Source organism: Rhamphochromis sp. 'chilingali' (genome assembly GCF_963969265.1).
Source record: "Rhamphochromis sp. 'chilingali' genome assembly, chromosome: 16".
NCBI lineage: Eukaryota > Metazoa > Chordata > Actinopteri > Cichliformes > Cichlidae > Rhamphochromis > Rhamphochromis sp. 'chilingali'.
In genome coordinates, this window is record NC_137943.1 from 17,379,431 (window position 1) to 17,399,560 (window position 20,130).

At 40.1% G+C, this 20,130-nt stretch overlaps 2 protein-coding genes across 2 annotated transcripts; both read left to right on the forward strand.

Moving 5' to 3' along the window:
* Positions 1–5,073: 5,073 nt before the first annotated feature.
* On the forward strand, positions 5,074–10,833 carry agxtb (alanine--glyoxylate and serine--pyruvate aminotransferase b). Its single transcript, XM_080907120.1, has 11 exons — positions 5,074–5,457; positions 5,885–6,077; positions 6,202–6,266; positions 7,800–7,900; positions 7,988–8,058; positions 8,145–8,229; positions 8,353–8,451; positions 8,635–8,704; positions 9,633–9,728; positions 9,939–10,067; positions 10,396–10,833. Exons 1-11 carry the CDS (start codon positions 5,182–5,184, stop codon positions 10,501–10,503), a joined length of 1,293 nt encoding a protein of 430 aa, XP_080763246.1. The 5' UTR covers positions 5,074–5,181; the 3' UTR covers positions 10,504–10,833.
* A 128-nt stretch (positions 10,834–10,961) lies between these two features.
* Positions 10,962–19,891, forward strand: thap4 (THAP domain containing 4). The gene is made up of 5 exons (XM_080907121.1): positions 10,962–11,067; positions 17,744–17,897; positions 18,222–18,331; positions 18,997–19,100; positions 19,229–19,891. Exons 1-5 carry the CDS (start codon positions 11,043–11,045, stop codon positions 19,343–19,345), a joined length of 510 nt encoding a protein of 169 aa, XP_080763247.1. The 5' UTR covers positions 10,962–11,042; the 3' UTR covers positions 19,346–19,891.
* Positions 19,892–20,130: the final 239 nt, after the last annotated feature.

Here is a 20,130-nt window from a genome sequence, read left to right on the forward strand (position 1 = left end):
ATCTTGTTTACCTATGAGGTTCCATTTGGGCCAGAATCACAAACATGCTCACACATGTGCTGTCTGTTGACTGTGTGACAAAATGTTTGTGTTCTCATGAAAGTTGTCCTCTCCTCTTGCAGTTGACATCTGACCTACTGGTGGCCACATGCACCTCAGTCAACTGTCATTTCGATGTTTTTTGCATTTTGTTTGGAGCGAATCTGTTATAGGTCTGTTAATTATCAGTTCACTATTGCTCAAAACTTCCCTTTCACCCAGGATTATTGAGTAACTCATCTGACAGACTGCTGCATTACACAACAATACTAAATAGGTTCATTTTCAATGTGCTATGAAGATACTAACTCAACAAATTTAAGCAATGTCCCCCCCACTGTCACCGGAAAAAGCATAAACTCAGTTACTTAGAAAACAGATTATTTTCAAATTCAATCTTTCAAATAGCTCAAATATGATCAAGCACACAAATTGTTTCTGTGCAGTTTAGCACACAATTTGCCTGCACCCTAAAGAGGCTGGAGAAGAACATCAAGCTTGAAAAACTAGAAATATAAAGGTTGGGCTCCATGTGACGTCCATGTGATTCATTTTACATTGTTTTACTCAGACATTTGATCTGTGCAGGATTTGTTGCTGATGTTGATATTTTGGTGATTTATGTACTATAAAATACAACATATTGAATGATAATAGGTTATTGAAAGACTGTGTGAGAGTACTGGACAGTTTAAACAAGTGCAGGCTAAACTGAGTAGTTAGAACTGGTGCAGGGAAGCCTGTGTGAGTAGCATTATTGTTAGATGACAATTTTGGAAAACCTGCAGGATGACGTCTGGTGTCAGAATAGTTTTAACAAAGCTGAAGTAAAAGCCAAAAAGTGTCACATGATTTGTCACATGTTCGGTGAACACAGAGGGTGCCCAGGGGAAGAAAATTTTAGGACAAATTGAACGTCATGGAGTATATTTACGTCATGGTCAGTCAGCTGCGTGAAGGTGCGAGAGCCCAGGCCTTTATCCCAGCGTCCCACACACAGCTGGGGCCCTAAAAGGTAAATGAAAAACATTTTTTTACCACTATATCTTGGGTATATCAGCTGAGATTAGTGGTCACTCTCAAATTCCGCTAACTATGGCAAAGACAGTATAAAATGGGATGCCAAATGACAAACAAACAGGAATGTCTTTTTGAAAATTGCCTTTTTTTGTTCAGTAAATTCAAAATGAAAACATTAAAGGTCATTTTAAATTCACTAAGTGACTCAGTAAGATGAGATGCAAGCTAATCCAGAAAAGCTGTCTCAGCAGTTCATAGTCATAGTGGATTTATGACCTGAAACTCTGGCTGGATCTGAATGAAGAACCCAAAGGACCGCACAACAAGATGCAAGTATCCTGGAAATATTTCTGCTTTGCCTGCATATCTTTTTGATAAGGAAAAAATATTTATTCCCATCCTAAAAGTGGACACATCCCTAAAGAATGCTTTCACCAAGCTTTACTTTCACATTAATCATTGTTTTGAGACTCATCCCAGAGAGTGATACAGACATACAGAGAGAAGAGGTGCTGAGCAGAGTGTAGCTAATTGTAAAATTTGTTGGCAACTAACTGAAGCAGGGGATCTCAGACAAATGGCTGTGAAGCTTTTCCATGCCTGAATCACATGCAAGGCTGTTTTTTAACTGTGTACTTTTTGTTTGGACTCAGAGGACAAAATACAGGGAGTGCAGAATTATTAGGCAAATGAGCATTTTGTCCACATCATCCTCTTCATGCATGTTGTCTTACTCCAAGCTGTATAGGCCCGAAAGCCTACTACCAATTAAGCATATTAGGTGATGTGCATCTCTGTAATGAGAAGGGGTGTGGTCTAATGACATCAACACCCTATATCAGGTGTGCATAATTATTAGGCAACGTCCTTTCCTTTGGCAAATTGGGTCAAAAGAAGGACTTGACAGGCTCAGAAAAGTCAAAAATGGTGAGATATCTTGCAGAGGGATGCAGCAGTCTCAAAATTGCAAAGCTTCTGAAGCGTGATCATCGAACAATCAAGCGTTTCATTCAAAATAGTCAACAGGGTCGCAAGAAGCGTGTGGAAAAACCAAGGCGCAAAATAACTGCCCATGAACTGAGAAAAGTCAAGCGTGCAGCTGCCAAGATGCCACTTGCCACCAGTTTGGCCATATTTCAGAGCTGCAACATCACTGGAGTGCCCAAAAGCACAAGGTGTGCAATACTCAGAGACATGGCCAAGGTAAGAAAGGCTGAAAGACGACCACCACTGAACAAGACACACAAGCTGAAACGTCAAGACTGGGCCAAGAAATATCTCAAGACTGGTTTTTCTAAGGTTTTATGGACTGATGAAATGAGAGTGAGTCTTGATGGGCCAGATGGATGGGCCCGTGGCTGGATTGGTAAAGGGCAGAGAGCTCCAGTCCGACTCAGACGCCAGCAAGGTGGAGGTGGAGTACTGGTTTGGGCTGGTATCATCAAAGATGAGCTTGTGGGGCCTTTTCGGGTTGAGGATGGAGTCAAGCTCAACTCCCAGTCCTACTGCCAGTTTCTGGAAGACACCTTCTTCAAGCAGTGGTACAGGAAGAAGTCTGCATCCTTCAAGAAAAACATGATTTTCATGCAGGACAATGCTCCATCACACGCATCCAAGTACTCCACAGCGTGGCTGGCAAGAAAGGGTATAAAAGAAGAAAAACTAATGACATGGCCACCTTGTTCACATGATCTGAACCCCATTGAGAACCTGTGGTCCATCATCAAATGTGAGATTTACAAGGAGGGAAAACAGTACACCTCTCTGAACAGTGTCTGGGAGGCTGTGGTTGCTGCTGCACGCAATGTTGATGGTGAACAGATCAAAACACTGACAGAATCCATGGATGGCAGGCTTTTGAGTGTCCTTGCAAAGAAAGGTGGCTATATTGGTCGCTGATTTGTTTTTGTTTTGTTTTTGAATGTCAGAAATGTATATTTGTGAATGTGGAGATGTTATATTGGTTTCACTGGTAAAAATAAATAATTGAAATGGGTATATATTTGTTTTTTGTTAAGTTGCCTAATAATTATGCACAGTAATAGTCACCTGCACACACAGATATCCCCCTAAAATAGCTAAAACTAAAAACAAACTAAAAACTACTTCCAAAAACATTCAGCTTTGATATTAATGACTTTTTTGGGTTCATTGAAAACATGGTTGTTGTTCAATAATAAAATTATTCCTCAAAAATACAACTTGCCTAATAATTCTGCACTTCCTGTACTTGTGTTGACACTGTAAACTTGTGTAGTTCTCCTTTTCACCTCCCTCACCTGAATCAATCAGACAATCAATACAGAGTCTGACCCATAAGCAGAATCAAGGGTGCAATCAATCAGAACTTATCAGGGTCCACCCCAGTGCAGGAGTTGGTCACCCATGATGTTTTGGGGAAGTGAATGGGGTAAAGTACAGACTGAGGGGAAAAATATACATGCTTCAAGTAAAATATAGCATGCTATTGGCTGCACTGGACTGTGATAAAAATCATGTTTAAGGGTCTACTTTCTCATCACAACTGTTAGCAAGTATTGTGATTATTAGTAAACATAAAAACAGCCATTTTCAAAAAGTCTAACTGTGGTTAGATGGGAAGGAGCTCACAGTCTTTATTTTGTTGATCATTCCCCTGCTCCTCCTCCTCCTGCTGCTCTGTTTTAGTGGATTTTGAGTGTTGGGTCCAGTGCAAAGGCCAGTGATAGGATAAACCAAGTCCACCTATTTACGAGTGGTTTAATTATTTACCCAGAACCTTCTACTGACCTTGCTGAAGAAAAACTGAGAAATGCTGCAGAATTAGTCAAAGTAAAGCAAAGGAATCAAACACTAGATTATATTTGTAGTCAATTTGTAGAAACGTTTATAAAGTCAGACAGAACAACTCCTGATCAAGTTATATGTTCAACTTAATGCTTTGGAAATTGCTGTCCAATATGCATCTGTTGCTTGAAGCATAGACGCTGTTTCACTACAAATAAGATATGTTGAGGTTCAGCTTGGAGGAAGCAGTGAAGAGTGCCCAGTAGCTCTGAAAGTTATAACAACTTTTTTTTCTTAATTTAAAAATATAATATCTCTATCCTGCCTCCTTTATCTGGATTTCCGATATCCAGTAAATCTATAGGTTGCTGTTCTGTTTGGAAACAAGAAAACACTTGTGTAATAACCATATGATCATTTATATTTTTGTTTCTTATCAAGAGAACGACCCCACATAATAGCATATGTCAATACTCATACACATTAGATAATAAGCCCGAGTTGTTTGTTGGAGTGTGTTGTGTTCATATGAGTGGATGGGTGGGTGGGTGGGTTGGTAGGTGTGTGGCTGTTTGTTTCCCTGCCCCACTTCTTCCTCTGAGAGAGCAGATTGGCTCTCTGAGAGGAAACTCCTCTTTACAGACTGAATACTTGCAGTTACAAAATCAACTAACCTACAAACTCACCTCAACTGGTTCTAAGCTGACAAGTGTAGGACTTCATTTTTCCACATAGTTCAAGAGTCAAGTGTGTTGATTTAGACCAGAAATGAGTCACCAAAACCAGTTGTGGTGGATCCAAACTGTAAAAGCTGTAGTAGACCTCTGAGTCTTTACAGGACAGTCTTGGCCAGACATAACTTAAGTATAAATTACACTAAACAGTATTGAATAACTTGTGTCACTAGGATGTTTAATAGTTCTACCCACACACGTTTATTACTAATGCAATGAAAGGTTTCCCAAAATGGTTTTTAATCTCCACATATAGTTTTTCCAACATTAAAAGGCCCTTATAAAATTATGATATGAGAGGCTTAAAGTTTAAAGTTTAAAACGTTAAAAAAAGTTTAAAAGCTTCCACTATCTCTAGCATGAGAACAGGAAGCTACAAAAACTAGGCTATAATAAATAAATGTGTAGAACAGTACATTCTCATTACTACATGCATTGCTATTTGGTGTGTCGTCATGCACAAGATGCCAACCCTTAAGTGTGACGCACAACACTTCGTGGCCAGCAGGTCAAAGACCTGTTTGTTTTAAATCTTCACCTTGTCACACACTCCGGTTCAGTCTAACTGTCTCGCATAAGTGACCTCACCGGGCGCAAGCTTCTCAGTATCGGGTCATCAGCCATGATGCAGCGGGCATTGTTCAGCCGGGGCGCCCTGCTCGCCCAGCAGACATCAGCGGCCCTCGAAGGTCCGCTGGCCGCGAGGAGCGCGCCAGTGCTGCTGCGCCAGGACCGCTCCATGTCCTCCGTCACTATACCGCCGCCGGCATGCATGCTGCGACCACTGGAGGTGCCTCTTCGTTACCTGTTCGGACCGGGACCGTCGAACGTTCCTCCACGCATCTTAGCTGCAGGGTCCAGACCAATAATTGGTCACCTGCACCCAGAAATGTATGAGGTAAGTGCTTTTTGTTTGAGTTAATTTATACTGGAAATTCAAATTATTTTTATCTGGGAAATAGGAACGGCTTCCTAATGTGGTGAATCTGGACTAGCTCTGTAAGTTTGTGACCAGTGGATATTTTTGTTTTCCATCTTTGCTTTGGCAAGGCCTAATCATCATTTTTACCACTAAAATTGCTTTATTAGATTGAAATTTTTGATTTTAAGTTGTTTTTGGCACACAAATAACTCAGACCAAAAATTCTTCTCTGTCTTTTTTTCATGTTAAAATTTATTTTTAAAAACAACAACAACAAAAGACCAAATGTATCCTTAGGACATAAGCTTGTGCGTAATTACGCACAGCCCACCTGAGCGTCAACAGTGACCATTCCTGACAAATTAAACTTGAAATTATTTCCAATTTTCACTTCGTGTCACAGATCATGAATGACATCAAGAAAGGAATCCAGTATGCCTTTCAGACAGAGAACAACATGACTATAGCTATGAGCGGCTCCGGGCACGCGGCTATGGAGTGTGCGGTATTCAACACGGTGGAGCCCGGAGAGAGCGTGCTCATAGCCATCAACGGGATCTGGGGAAAGCGCGTTGCAGAAATTGCAGAGAGGATGGGTAAGCGTTTACGCACAGGTTTACGCACACTTAATAAGTACACTACATTGATACCGATTGTTTAACTATTAGCCAATTTATGTATTTATTCAGTAGCTTACAGAGAATATGTTTTTATCTGTAGGTGCCAATGTACACAGAATGGTAAAAACGCCTGGAGGATATTTCACCAATACGGAAATTGAGCAGGTATTTAAAGATATTGTTGAAGGAGAAATTATTACTATAAAATAAAATAAAAATATCCGCCCGAGCCCATGATGCTAAAGGTGAGATTTTTAATCCTTACATATTGTTCAAGTCTTTTCTTTCTGCCCTAACTTTGATGAATATACCTAAAGCGAGTATTGTAAAATGTCAGTGTTGGTCAAATAAAGGAAAACGTTGGTTTTAGGGAATCTTGAAATTGTGAAACTGTACTTGCCAAGTGTGTGTGTTTCATGTCTGTGTGCACAAAGACACAAAAAATACACGTCTGTCTGTATTTTTGTATGGGCCAGTGGTGACAGAGTTAAAGGTTGACCATGACACTGTCCTCTGACACTGTCACCAGAATTGTCCTGCTGGTCTGTGAAGGATCGTGGAGGGGATCTCAAAACAGTGAAGTAGTAAAAACAAGCTTTGCAGTATTCAGTGATATTTTGTGCACAATTGGAAAAAAAACCTAGAGTGGTCAGAGGGTGAATTTAGACATGGTGCCTTGACACAAGATTTAAAATAGGGTGGTTAGCACTGTTGCCCCACAGAAAAAAGATTCCTGGTTTAAATCCTGGCTGGGGTGCATGTTGCATGGTCTCCTGGGTATTCTGGGATCCTCCTGCAGTCCAAAGACATCAGTGTTAGGTTAACTGGTGACTCTACACTGGCCATAAGTATATGAGGTATTTGTTATAATGAATAGTTAAAGTGTAACTTTCAGTTCAAAGCACTTTGAGTGGACAGTAAGACAAACTCTAAATAATGGAAAATATGTTACATTTACACCTGCAAGCATGCCACCCATGATTATTAAAATCTATTTATTCTGCCCTAAGTGAGATTAGAACAGAGACCAAGACCAAAATAGGCCTGAAGGGCGTCATAAGATAATAAAGGCACCTGAGCTGCCATTTCAGAGAGTGTGTGAACACATGTGCAGGTCCCACGCACTCCTGTCACTGCTGTGAACAAACAGACTAGTTTGCAATAAGCACATTTTGTGTTCAAAGTTTTAATTAATGTTAAATGAATATTGTTAATATTCATTGTTATGGTATTATATAATATATGGTAGTGATTGAGATTTTTTAATCATATAGCAGTGATGAGTGTTGTAATGGTTATAAAGAGTTGTATAAGAAATCCTAGCATTTCAGGATGTTCTTACCATAGTCACTTTCAATAAAATATATTCAAATCATTATGGCTGTTAGTGTCTTCATGCCTTAGAGAAATGGTATTATGTGATAGTAGATGTTTTTTTCTACAAAAAAGGGTGCTATAAAACTTCTGAAACATTAACTAAGGTTTAATCATCTATTTATGTCAGACAGGCTATCGATACATCCTAAATAGAGCTGTACTTTAAAATTTTGTATATTATGAGGGAAAGCCTGGCGTGGCTGAAACAAATCTGTGAAGGCATGAAATTTGAACAGTATGTAAGGGTTAAGTTGGGTAAATCACTAAGATTCACTTACACCATGCACACATGATTAAATTTGTCTTCACATCTCGCCGTAGGCCATAAAAAAGCACAAGCCTGGCCTGTTTTTCCTCACACACGGGGAGTCCTCTGCTGGTCTGTGTCACCCAGTTGATGGCATTGGAGACATCTGCAGAAAGTGAGCCTCCCACCACATCAGTCTAAAACAGCGCATAACAGATTATAGTGTCATATTTCTCACTCCTCATTGTTACATCTCGCGCAGACATGACTGCCTTTTCCTGGTCGACACAGTCGCTTCACTCGGTGCGGCACCAATCTTTATGGACAAGCAAAGTAAGGCGGTGATGAAAGATCAACTTCCTCTCCTACCATCAGATGCGCCTGTGTGGGATTTAATCCGTCTTTTATTGTGTTTCCAGATATCGATATCCTCTACTCTGGTTCTCAAAAGGCTCTGAATGCACCTCCTGGTACAGCACCCATCTCTTTTAATGACAGAGCATGGTAAGGAGGGAGACGGTGGAGTGGTTATGCATGCATCTTATCCTAAATTGTTACAAATATTTAAAATAAAAAACACACAAAAAAGCAAAAAGTAGTTCAGGCAATGCTATCTCCTCTGCACAGCCACAAGATGTTTAACAGGAAAACAAAACCAGTCTCCTACCTCTTTGATATGACACATCTGTCCAACTACTGGGGCTGCGATGGCAAACCAGCAAGGGTGTAAGTCCACAGCAGATAACTGATTACAAGCTGATTGTTGGTAGTTCCAAATACCCTCTAAACTTTAGTTTAAAGTTAAATGTTGCAGGAAAACTCCTAGAATGAGAAAAAAAAATTCAAAAATATTATTCAAGCTACTAAACCTTGAATTGTAAAAGTGTCATTGTGTCATGTGGCTTTTAGATACCACCACACCGGTCCAGTGTCTGGATTCTTCGCCCTGAGAGAGAGTCTGGCCATTCTTGCTGAGAGGGTAAAGGGATATTTCCCAACTTCTTCAGTCACATTTCTGAACAAAAAATCTGTAATTTCTAGATACTGTTATTCTTTGTATACAACACAGATTTCCAAAAAGGTTTCGGAAACTATGCAAAGTACAAATAAAAACAGAATGCAATGATTTACAGTATCATAAAGCCATTTTTCATTCACAGCAGAACACAGAAAACATATCAAGTGTTTAAACTGACAAAATGGACCATTTTATGAAAAGAGGGTAATTTTTTAATTTGATGGCAGCAACATGTCTCAACAAAATTGGGATAGGGTACTGTTTATCACTGTGTAGCATCCCTTCTTTTAAAAGCCGCCTATAAGCGTCTGACAACTAAAGAGACCAAGAGGAAGGCTGCCCCATTTTTGTCTAATATCATATTCTAGCTCCTCGACCGTCCTGGCTCTTCTTTGTCATGTCTTTTGTTTCATGATGTTTAGTCACAAGTCTGGACTGCAGGGCTCTGCTAATATGAAGCCATGGAAACATATGTTGCTCTCTAAGATGCTCTTTTTATACCCAATCATGTTACTGATCTGTTGCCAATTAATGCACAGTGCCCCAGCTTTTTGAGAACTGAGGATGTGAGTTGTCTTTTGAAATTATCTAACTGAAAAGTATGTTATACAGTCAGTATTTTAGTGAGTGAACTGCCTTCTCTTTTATGTTTGTGCTAACTAATGGAGTAAATTATGTGAGGCAAAATGTGCATGCTTCCTTTGGTAGTTACATGATCTTTTAGACTCCAGGCATCTGAGTGATCCCAGTCAAACAAAATAAATGTTATAATCGTTGTCTGTTTAGTAACCTCTGAGTTGGTATTACTGACAGGAACACTATCAATGATCAAGTCCCTACCCTTTTAGGTATTTATTTCTAAACACAATAAATCTTTGTCTCCCTCTAGGGGCTGGAGGAGTCCTGGAAGAAGCACAAGGAGGTAGCAGCCTACCTGTACAGAGGACTGGAGGATCTGGGCCTCAAGCTATTCGTCCCCGAAAGAGTGAGACAGAAATGCAAGAAAATAGCATCGTGGTGCCATGAAAACATAGATACACAGAGAGAATAAAGGGGATATTTACATGAAACAAAATAATAGAGACAAACAAAACAACACTGTACAACTTAGCTTTATATTTGTGTTGCTTTTAAACTCACTGGAGCAGTTTTCCTTGTGTTGCGACGAAAGCCATTTTTTATATGTGTCCTGCAGGATTTGAGGCTTCCCTCCGTCACCACCATTGCTATCCCTGAAGGCTACGACTGGAGGGAGATGCTGACATATATCATGAAACATCACCACATGGAGATGACAGGAGGACTGGGCCCTTCCATTGGCATGGTGAGTTAATTTTACAGTCATTATTGGTGGTAACTAATTCTGATGTGTAGTAGTAGTTTCAGGGCGTTCTAGCTTTTCAGCTTCCTGTCCTGTTGTCCTTTTCTCTTAAATTAACATGCATATCTTGTCTTGAATCAAACTAATCCAGACAAACAAAGATATAATGTTTAAGGACCATTTCCAGGTACTGTGTGACAGGTTTAATTACAATGGCTTTTTAACAACAGCAAAGTCATCACTTTGGTGTCTGAGCAGCTTTCTGAATCATCCTGCTGAATTGCTGCAGAGTATACTCATGTAATGTGCTTTCCATCTCTCATTTAATTAGGTGATGAGGATTGGATTGATGGGATACAACTGTGAGAAGACTAATGCTGACATGGCACTGCACGCCCTGGCAGATGCTCTGAAAAACTGCAAAAAAAGCAAGCCTTAAGAGCCTATATTCCTAAACCACTGACTATGTACTAATTCATTAGGGAATTTAAAGAAAAGAACACTCAGTGTCCGTATGAAGGACAGTTGGAACTGTGCATACATTTTGGGAATGCTTTTATGACTACAGGGATTTTAGAAAAACACAGTTTTTTCTTGTATAAGTAGGCTAATGATGAAATAAATAAACAGATATTATTGGGCCCATGGTGAGTGCACTGAAAATGTCAATAAAGTGAGCTTTATTTTATCAAACACCTGTTCTGCATGGTATGCTCTGGAGAGAAGAGGAATGACAGCTGGACTGGTGTGACAGAGGAGGACGCTAGGGACAGGATGAGGTGGATTCAAATGATCCGTTGTGGCGACCCCTAAAGGGAGCAGACGAAAGAAGAAAAAGAAGGGAGTACTTCTCTGTGCATACTACGTTTCCCAGGATGCCTTGCGTAAATCTACATCATTCTGCGTCAACACCGCGCTGTGCGTGGAGTGACGTTTCTGTAGTACTGGCTAAGTTTGGCTGTTCCGAAACCGACTGTAATGGCCTGTCCTGTCAATAACACGGGTAGGTTATTTTTTATTTTTATTTTAAATTGAAAAAACAACAACAACATTTTAACAGTTTAATACTGGTAGTATTATTCTCAATCGTCATCAGCTCCTGTAAGCACAAGCTAACTGTGCTGACTTTTAATGTTACTTATAAAGGCTCAGACGTTTATAAGTGTAGTATCTTTGTTTTCGTGTCATTCGAACTCTCTTTGCACTTTAACTCAAGCCAACTGCACAGTTATTTTTCTATCTTTAACTTAACCAAGCTAACTTCAAAGTTAGCCTCGTTAACAGTAAACAAACTACCACCGGAAGGACCGAGCTGCTCCTGTGACGGTCCTGCGAGGACAAGTCCTCAGTTTTATCTTTCATATCAACAGCGTTTAGATTTAAGGTTTCGATTTACATGAGAGGTTGTTGTAAAACGAAGACCTTCGTTTGCAGCAACATTACGCCACCTAGTGCAGGGCTCTAGACTTTTTTCTTAGGTGCACCAGCACAAATGTGAGGTGCATCCAAATTTTTCAACCGAATCTCTTAACCCCACAGTTTTACATGTTCACTTGAAAAAAATTCTGTCCATACAGACAATATTGATTTGTAATTCTTTATTTGGAGCACAGTTCTACCAGAAAGATAAGTTACTGAAAAAGTGCTTGTGCTTAAGTGCTTTGGCAATATTGTAGGCAATGTCAAACGTAATCATCATCTCGGACTCCTCTGAAGGCCTGTTTGCTGCTGCCTGCTGCAAAAAGGCATGGGGAGAGGGGACACTTGGGTAGTGCATTTATCACATCATATAATGTGTTTTCAGGATACACTGTGCGTTTTTAGCGTTTCGATTTGGAACGTATTAGCAGGACTGCCATGGTCTTTCCAAACTCATGACAGTAAATGCAGTTCATCATGTTGTCAGCTTTACTGTATCTTAGCCAGGGAAACGGGTCAAACCACTCTCTTTGAAATACACTACATATACACTTTCCCCCTTTTACTTTCAGTGGGGTCTGGCTCGGAGTCGATCGTATGTGGCTCACTATCTGATGCCGTCTCCAGACCAGTGTTAGGCATAACCTGAGAGGTTGATGGTTCCGTGTCAGAGCACTGGCTGTGAATTTCACATGGATCGGGCCTTAACTTAATAAAAAAGTTATAAATCGTTCTTTTCTCATTACCCACAGCTACATCCACAGCCTAGGCTACTTACTAGGACTGGGTATTGTCAATGATTTATATAATCAGTACGATTCGATTCAATTTTGACTCTGACTGGTTTAGACCACGATATGGGCAAAATGTGTGTCTGACCACACAGAGACTTTCACAGTTTAGGATACTTTTTTTTTTCTTTTTTTATTTGAACGGCTGGTCGCACCGGTTGGACCTAGGATTTTTTTTTTAGTTGCACCATTGAGAAATTAGGTCGCATGTGCAACCAAATTGGTCACACTCTAGAGCCCTGAGCATCCAAAATTGCTTCAGTTATCTCTCTCTTTTTCTTCCTGTGGGACACCACTTCTGCCTTCTTGCCCTCCATCATTAAACCAAATGAGCCGGTCACGCAGGGCTTTGGTTTGACCAGCGATGTAGCATATTCAGAGAAGATTCATCATGCACTTTCAAAGTCTTGTCACAGGACAGCGCAACTGTAGTGTAGGATGCAGTGTGATTTTTTTTATTTATTTTTTTGATTTTTTTTTTAATTATTATCATTATTATCATTATTATTATTGAAGGCTCGTTCCTCCTGGATGGAAATATATAAATGTGTTTTAAAAGCTAATAAGGCTCCCTGACTGCATTAGTGCCCTTTTATTTTCTATGACAACAGCAAAGCATTGGACAAAGAGGTGGATTTTTTTTGTTTTGTTTTGTTTTGTTTTGTTTTGTCTTGTCTTGTTTTTGTTTTTTTTACTAAAATTTCAGCTGAGCAGCACGGTGGCATGGTGGTTAGCACTGTTGCCTCACAGCAAGAAGGTCCTGAGTTCAATTCCACCATCAGGCCGGGGTCTTTCTGTGTGGAGTTTGCATGTTCTCCCCGGGTACTCCGGCTTCCTCCCACCGTCCAAAGACATGCAGCTTGTGGGGATAGGTTAATTGGATAATCCAAATTGCCACTAGGTGTGAATGTGCGAGTGAATGTGAGTGTGAATTGTTGTCTGTCCCTGTGTGTTGGCCCTGCGACAGACTGGCGACCTGTCCAGGGTGTACCCCGCCTTTCGCCCTATGACAGCTGGGATAGGCTCCAGCGCCCCCCGCGACCCTGAAAAGGATAAGCGGAAGCGAATGGATGGAAAATTTCAGATTCAAGAACCACCTCCTACATATAAGATTCAGTAACAGAAATCCCACAAGAAACTACTAAGGAACAGTGAGGCATAAACCCTTTACGAGAGCAGCTCCCAAATGTGGGTCACTGCTCGACCTGGATACCTCACTGTGACCTGACCTGCAGGTCTGGAGGCATTTTCGCAGGAGTGGCTCAACGAGGCCAAAGAGAATTACGCAGCAGAGCTGACCTTTAGTGCGCTGAGACGCAGCAGTGCAGCGAAGATCTGAAATAACTTTGAGGTCCTGCACACAGCTGAACGGTAAATATTTTGCAGTTTAGATGCGAGTGCTGACCATGTGTGCACAATCAAGCATGCGCTGATTAATGCATGTGGAGTTCTTTGCTCTAATGTGAGACTAAATGAATACAGCACATTTGAATCAAGATCTGTATTCAGTGCATCATTACGGCCCTATTGTTGATTACTATTGATTACATTGTTGATTACTAGCCCAGACACTGGGTTTGTTTTCGGTCATTATCTTGCTGTAGGCACATACTAGGCACATACCAAAGGGCACTGCAGAATGCTGTGGTAGCTGTTTGGGTTCAGGGTGCCTCTTACTCTGTACAAGTCACCGACCTTGGATCCAACAAAACAGCCCCAGACCATCACACTTCCTCCTCCATGTTTGACAGTTGATGCCACACACTGTGGAACCATCCTTTTGCCTACTCGAAGCTGTACAAAGATCCTGTGTGATGAAGCAAAGGTTCCAAATTTTGATTCATCAGTCCATAATACCTTCTTCCAGTCTTCAGTACTCCAATAGCGGTGTTTCATGGCCCAGGCAAGTCCCTTTGTTTTATTCTGGCATCTTAGCAATGGCTTTCTTGCTGCAACTCGTTCTCTCAAACCTGCAGTTCAAATTCATAACGGTTGTGAACAACAGGGTTGGGACCAGAGTAGATGAACTGGATGGACAACCAACTTTGTCAAGTCAGCATTTGGCTTAAGTCACTTTGCTATGTCATTAAAAAACAACATCATACAGACTGTGTCCACTAAACTAAAATCAACACTAATACCCGTTAAATGTAAATTTTAAAGGGTACTTACAAAAGTCAGTCCACCTTTACAACAAATTCAAAGAAAAAAAAAGTTGCCTTAAACCACAATTATGAACCAGTATGCACGATTGCAGCTATACACACATATGGAAGGAGACACTACATAAATATTTGTCTCAGATTGCAAAGGCAAATCACGAGAAAAACAAAAGATATCACTCTGGGTGCAGAAGTGGACCCATGAGGCACGTGTGCTGCATTTTCTGCACGTTTTAAATGGTGCCGTTGAAATCCACCAAGTGAACAGGTGAAAAAACACAGAGCTGGTAAAACATAAGATCAGCTGTGAAACTATATAAGGGACTGGTAAATTTTAGAAACCAGAGAGACAAGTGGAGAAGAATCAAAGGTGTTTAAGTTGGAACACTGAGGGCAGCTAAACGGGTTCTTCAGTTCACTTAACAGAGTCTGTAGCATGGGTGTGAAGATAAATTAAATTCTATTGTTTAGGAGGAGCACTAACTCTAGCTGTGTTTTCAAATTGACGTTGCTTTAAAATAACACGTTAAATGCCTGTTGCGTTGCCGTATTTTTCTCGCACCTCTAAGGGAGGACCTAAGACACCAAGCAAGAATAATAAGAGAGGGCGTGTAGGTAAATAAAGTGATTTCGTTCAGAGACTGGTTTAACATTCATTTCTCAGAATGGGCACTGCCTACCCCAGCCACCACTTCTTGTCTCTAATGGAAAAATAGTGAATTTCTTTTGATGTGTTTACTGTTTCGCTCTCGTAGCGTGCAGCCTTAGTTGACTTTCTTCCACGCTCAGCCCTTTCCCTATGATGATACACCTCAGCTGCACTTTTAGAAGAAAATGACCTTCAAGGCTTTCTGTCCACAAAACCAGTAGGATGTCGTTTAGCTTGTTGAAAGGACATATTTTATCAAATTCCATGACCTGTTTTCTTTTTCTTTTTTTCTCCACTAAATCCTACTGAGTAGTTTAGGTACTTAAACCTGACCAGACTCACACTGCAAACTCAAAGGAAAAATAGAACTTAAAGCAGAAAGCTCCTCTATGCTTTGGCTCAGGAATTGACCTTCTTCACATTGAAGTGTCCCTGTGTGACACGTGAATGGCTCATATTGTAAGGTGCTTCGAGGTTTTAGTGAGATTGGAAATTTCCATTTACCATCTTGTTTGACTTGCCTCTGCTTTATCCAGAATGCCAATGAAAGGGACCAGATTATGTTCTCATATTGTGTTATTCATAAATGCAGCTTCACTTATTTCCAAATCATCAAAACCTTTTTTGCAGTTTATTTTACTTGATTGAGAGGTAGTGTTTTAAAATGAATTTTTATATTATTGGATCACATCACATTGTTCAATTCCTCAAATTGAAATAGCCAGTAATGGTGAAGTTTATCTTGTGATAAACTATGAGACTTTTGATTTGGTAATGTGGTACTGGAAAGTATCGTTAGTTTAAAGAAAAACTTTTTTTTTTCCACCAGGAATATTGCTTTCAGATAATTAACAGCACTATGCATGCTACCTTACTGCCACGCTTTCATTCCCTGTTGTGTAATTTCAATAGAACATGCATGTTTCTGCATAATAATTGTTGCTTAGCTGGTTTCAGGTTGTTTTGTAGGTAATGTTCCTCCAGCAGTATTGTGTTGTCCATGGATTCTTCCACTGGTTTCACCTGGTTGTAAATACCCTAAGGTATCAGAAGATGGTGGTAAACTTTAATTCTCAAAGCTCAAATAAAGAGGTGTTGTAACATCTAAAACATGGCTGAACATCACAAAGAAAATGGGAAACGGTGAGTTTATGGAAAAAGCAGCTTTGCTGTAATGCCAGAGATTTGTAGTGCGCTCGAGTCACCATGAAGAGTTCCACTATGCAGCGGATATTCCCCTTCACAAACTGGCACATTTACACTCCAGTCATTTGCCTTAAAATCATCATTTTATTATTACAGCTTAAAAAGCTGTGACATTGTAAAGAGTTGGAAAATAAGGGTTACAGTTAATAAAATAATTAACAGATGTCTCCTCCTTCCTATGTGGTGACTACAATAATTTTGCTTACAGTGCATCCAGAAAGTATTTACAGCACTTCACTTATTCTACATTTTATCAAGTTACAGCCTTTTTACAACATGGATTAAATCCAGTGTTCAAAATTCTACCCGGAAAAAAAATGTGGAGAAAAAAAAAAGTTAGCTTGAGCCCCTTTGCCAGTAATTACAGCCTCAAGTCTCTGAGCTTGATGCTACAAGCTTGGCACACCTACTGTTGGGGAGTTTCTCCAATTATTCTTTGCAAAACCTCTCAGGCTCTCTCTCTCTCTCTCTCTCTCTCTCTCTCCATACATATAGATAGATAGATAGATAGATAGATAGATAGATAGATAGATAGATAGATATAGTTTTGTTTTCTTTACCCAGTCATGTTTGTTGGCGGTTTGCTTGGAGACAATGCATGCCATGTACATCATGCTTCCTAAAATTGATTAAGAGTAATTTGTGGATATTATCAGTCTCAGTAAATCTTAATTTGTTTTTAATGCTTTGTTCCACTGCATTGAATGACGTGACAAATTTAGCTCATCTTTTTTTGCTTGGGAACATTTCTCTCTGGTAAAGTCTGCCTGTCCAAGTATCTGGCTCTCTATTATACCCATTTCTCTAAATGTGACATATTTTCCTGGGATTTAGCCTCAGACTTCTTTTTCTTGCTACAAAATCTCCACATTTGTTGAAACTGGCCAAAAAGCTCCTTCTTTTAAAGCCATTTTGGATGGAAGCTACTGTTTGGCATGTAGTGTTGTAGATGTATGCAAGTTTGAACGTTCCTGTCGGAGGTTTTTTCCCTGCCTCTAAATGGTCTTTGAGTCTGCACGTAGTTAAACAAAGAGCGTGGGTTATTTTACTTAACAAAGTGTGTGCAGTTTGCTTTTATCTCTGCCCATCTGATACACAAAAACGTGTTCTGTGCTTGACTTTCTGACTGTTTTTTTTTAAGTAATAAGAAAAAATTCTAGTGGAAGTTTAAAGAGTTTAAAAATCCTAATCTTTTTGATTAAAGAGAGCTTCTGTTAAATATATTTGGTATTAAACATTATCATGCCATGACATTTTTCTTTTAACTGAAGATGGTTCAGATTTTAAGTCTATCTGCCCAAGGAGCAAATCAAACAAATCCAGTTTGAATCCTTCAGAAAATGATTCTGTTACATGATTACATGATGAAGCTTCTTTTTTCTTTTCTTTTTTTATAGTAATGCTGCGTAATTTGTTTGTTTGTGTCTTGTGCTTTATCTTTTTAACCATCAGTGGAGCTGAACCCCACCCTCCTCCCTCTGGAATGGCTTCTGGGCACCTGGGAGTGTGATGAACCAGGAGAGGGCTCCTTCCCCACCATAAAACTTTTCCGTTACACAGAGACGCTGCATTTCAGTCATGTAGGACAACCAGTCATCAACTTCATGTAGGTTATATGAAGAAGTGGCAAATCAAGTAATAACAGATATTTATAGATTGGAACATTTAGTCAATATAACTGCAAGGTCACTGGCTGTTCTGCACGTCAGAATATCTTACGAGTGAACTGTGTGACTTTGAGTTCAGTGTTTCAAGAGAACAGACTCATAAATTATGCTTAAGTTTAACACGCTGGAAAATGTCTTTTGTGTAAGTTTTAAGTTTGTGTATTTCATTTAAATTCAACTGGAATAAAATTAATAAAATCTGCCGATAACAAGAGCTCGTCACCGGACGTCACATGATCTCCCACTGATGTCGTGTTTTACAGGTTCAATGCATTTCATGCCGAGTCTAAGAAGCCCCTGCACAGAGAGTGCGGGTTTGTTCGAATGCAGCCGGGGACTAACAGAGTGGCCTTCATCATTGCACAGAACTCAGGTGAAATTCACGTCATTGTATTCACTTTTTTTTTTTTTCATCAGATTGGACTCTGGTTCAGTTGTAAAGGTCATTTGATGTGATGAGTCCCGATGTACCTTTTGTAAATGTGCATCAGCCTCGCTCGTCATCACCAGTAACCACCCCACAAGCCTGTAGGCCCTACAGCCTGATGGGGTGTTGTCGTCACAGGATTTTGAAACTGATACCATTGATGTGTCCACCAGGAGGCTGAGGGGTAACACTGGTCTCAGCACTGGTGGCCACCAGTATTTTTAAATGAAGGTGAACTGACAAAATGTTTAAAAATGTTATTACAGTGCTGGTAATTTTCTTTTTTTGCTCTGGATAAATCCTCTTTAGGGGACCAAAAGTGTCTCTCAGTGCAAAAAACAACACAATAATGTCTGGATTGCGTTTGGCTGGCTTTTCCTGATATTCAAGCTTACAGGGCCGAGTAAATGTGTTTTACTCATCTGTTTTCTCCTGCTATGACATTCAATAACCACAGGAAAGAAAACTATTTCAAACAGTATTTTTTCAAAGCTTACTGCAGTGATAAAAAGCTTTTATTAGATCACATTTGTGGCAAATTAATTATTTTTTTCCAGTGATTTACCCTTCTTTCAATACCCACACGATACCCCTTGTGTCGTCTGCTGCAGGTCTGGTGGAAATCGAGGAGGGAGAGCTGACAGGGCAGCAGCTGAGCCTGCAGTCCCTGCAACTAGTCCGAACCTCTTTTGCAAAAGAGCCTTACGTAAAGCAGGTAAAGCTAATCCCGAGTCTGCAAGACGCACTCACTGAGCTGCAGAAATAAGAGGATTAAATATGACACTTGGCCATCAAACCTCTTGTGATCAATAAAGTGACTCCTGCTCGCTTTCCCCTCTTTAGATTTGCAGAGTGTTTCAGCTCCGGTCTGACGGGAAGCTGGAGCAGACAGTTTCTATGGCAACAGACAACCAGCCCCTGATGCAGCACTTGCGCATCACCTACCGTCGATCGTCTTGAGCAAGCAGGAGGGCTTCTCATGCACTGAAATAAGTTTCCAGATATAAAAATATATCTGGAAACACTCGATCAATAATTCCAGCTGTGCAAGAAAAACATAAACAAATCTACAGAGATATACCTCTATACTGTTATGTGGTAAAAAGGCTGTGGTATAACCTGTTGAACTGAAATAATCAAACTTAATCTTAACCACTAGTTAAACATCACAGACAATATCAGGATGTTCATGGTGTATATTTAATCTGTAAAGCTATTTCAATGTGAAGATAATAGAAGTACTATATGTGACTGTCACTGCACTATCATAAAATTGTAAGCTAAAGCAGCTGGAGACATTGCACTGTCCTTTGAATGTGGGCTTCAGGGGTTTTTTCTTTTACTGAGTGGCACTATGTAGAAAAAAAAAGGACTATTTAAGGCCACTGTTTTCACATATGTGCTCACAGACATCCATGTCTGCGTGGGGGCAGCTTCGTGCGCTGGATAAATTAAATTACTCATTTTGTCTTTGCTTGTTTGAGTCTATTAATGCGTTTCTGTCCTGATGGATGATACAAATCTGATTAGCGTGTGTTAATGCACTGCAACACACAACATCGGCGCTGGAAACACGAGAAGACACTGCAGGCTGACACACGATGACTGTTACAGCCATGGTTTTTAAATAGAAAGCGCCATATAATGTAAACACAGAGCTAAGATTGTGGAGCACCTTGAGGAACAGTTAAAGCTCTGATGTCTTTAGTTGCGTGATATTATAAATCCTCGTGTAAAATTCTATT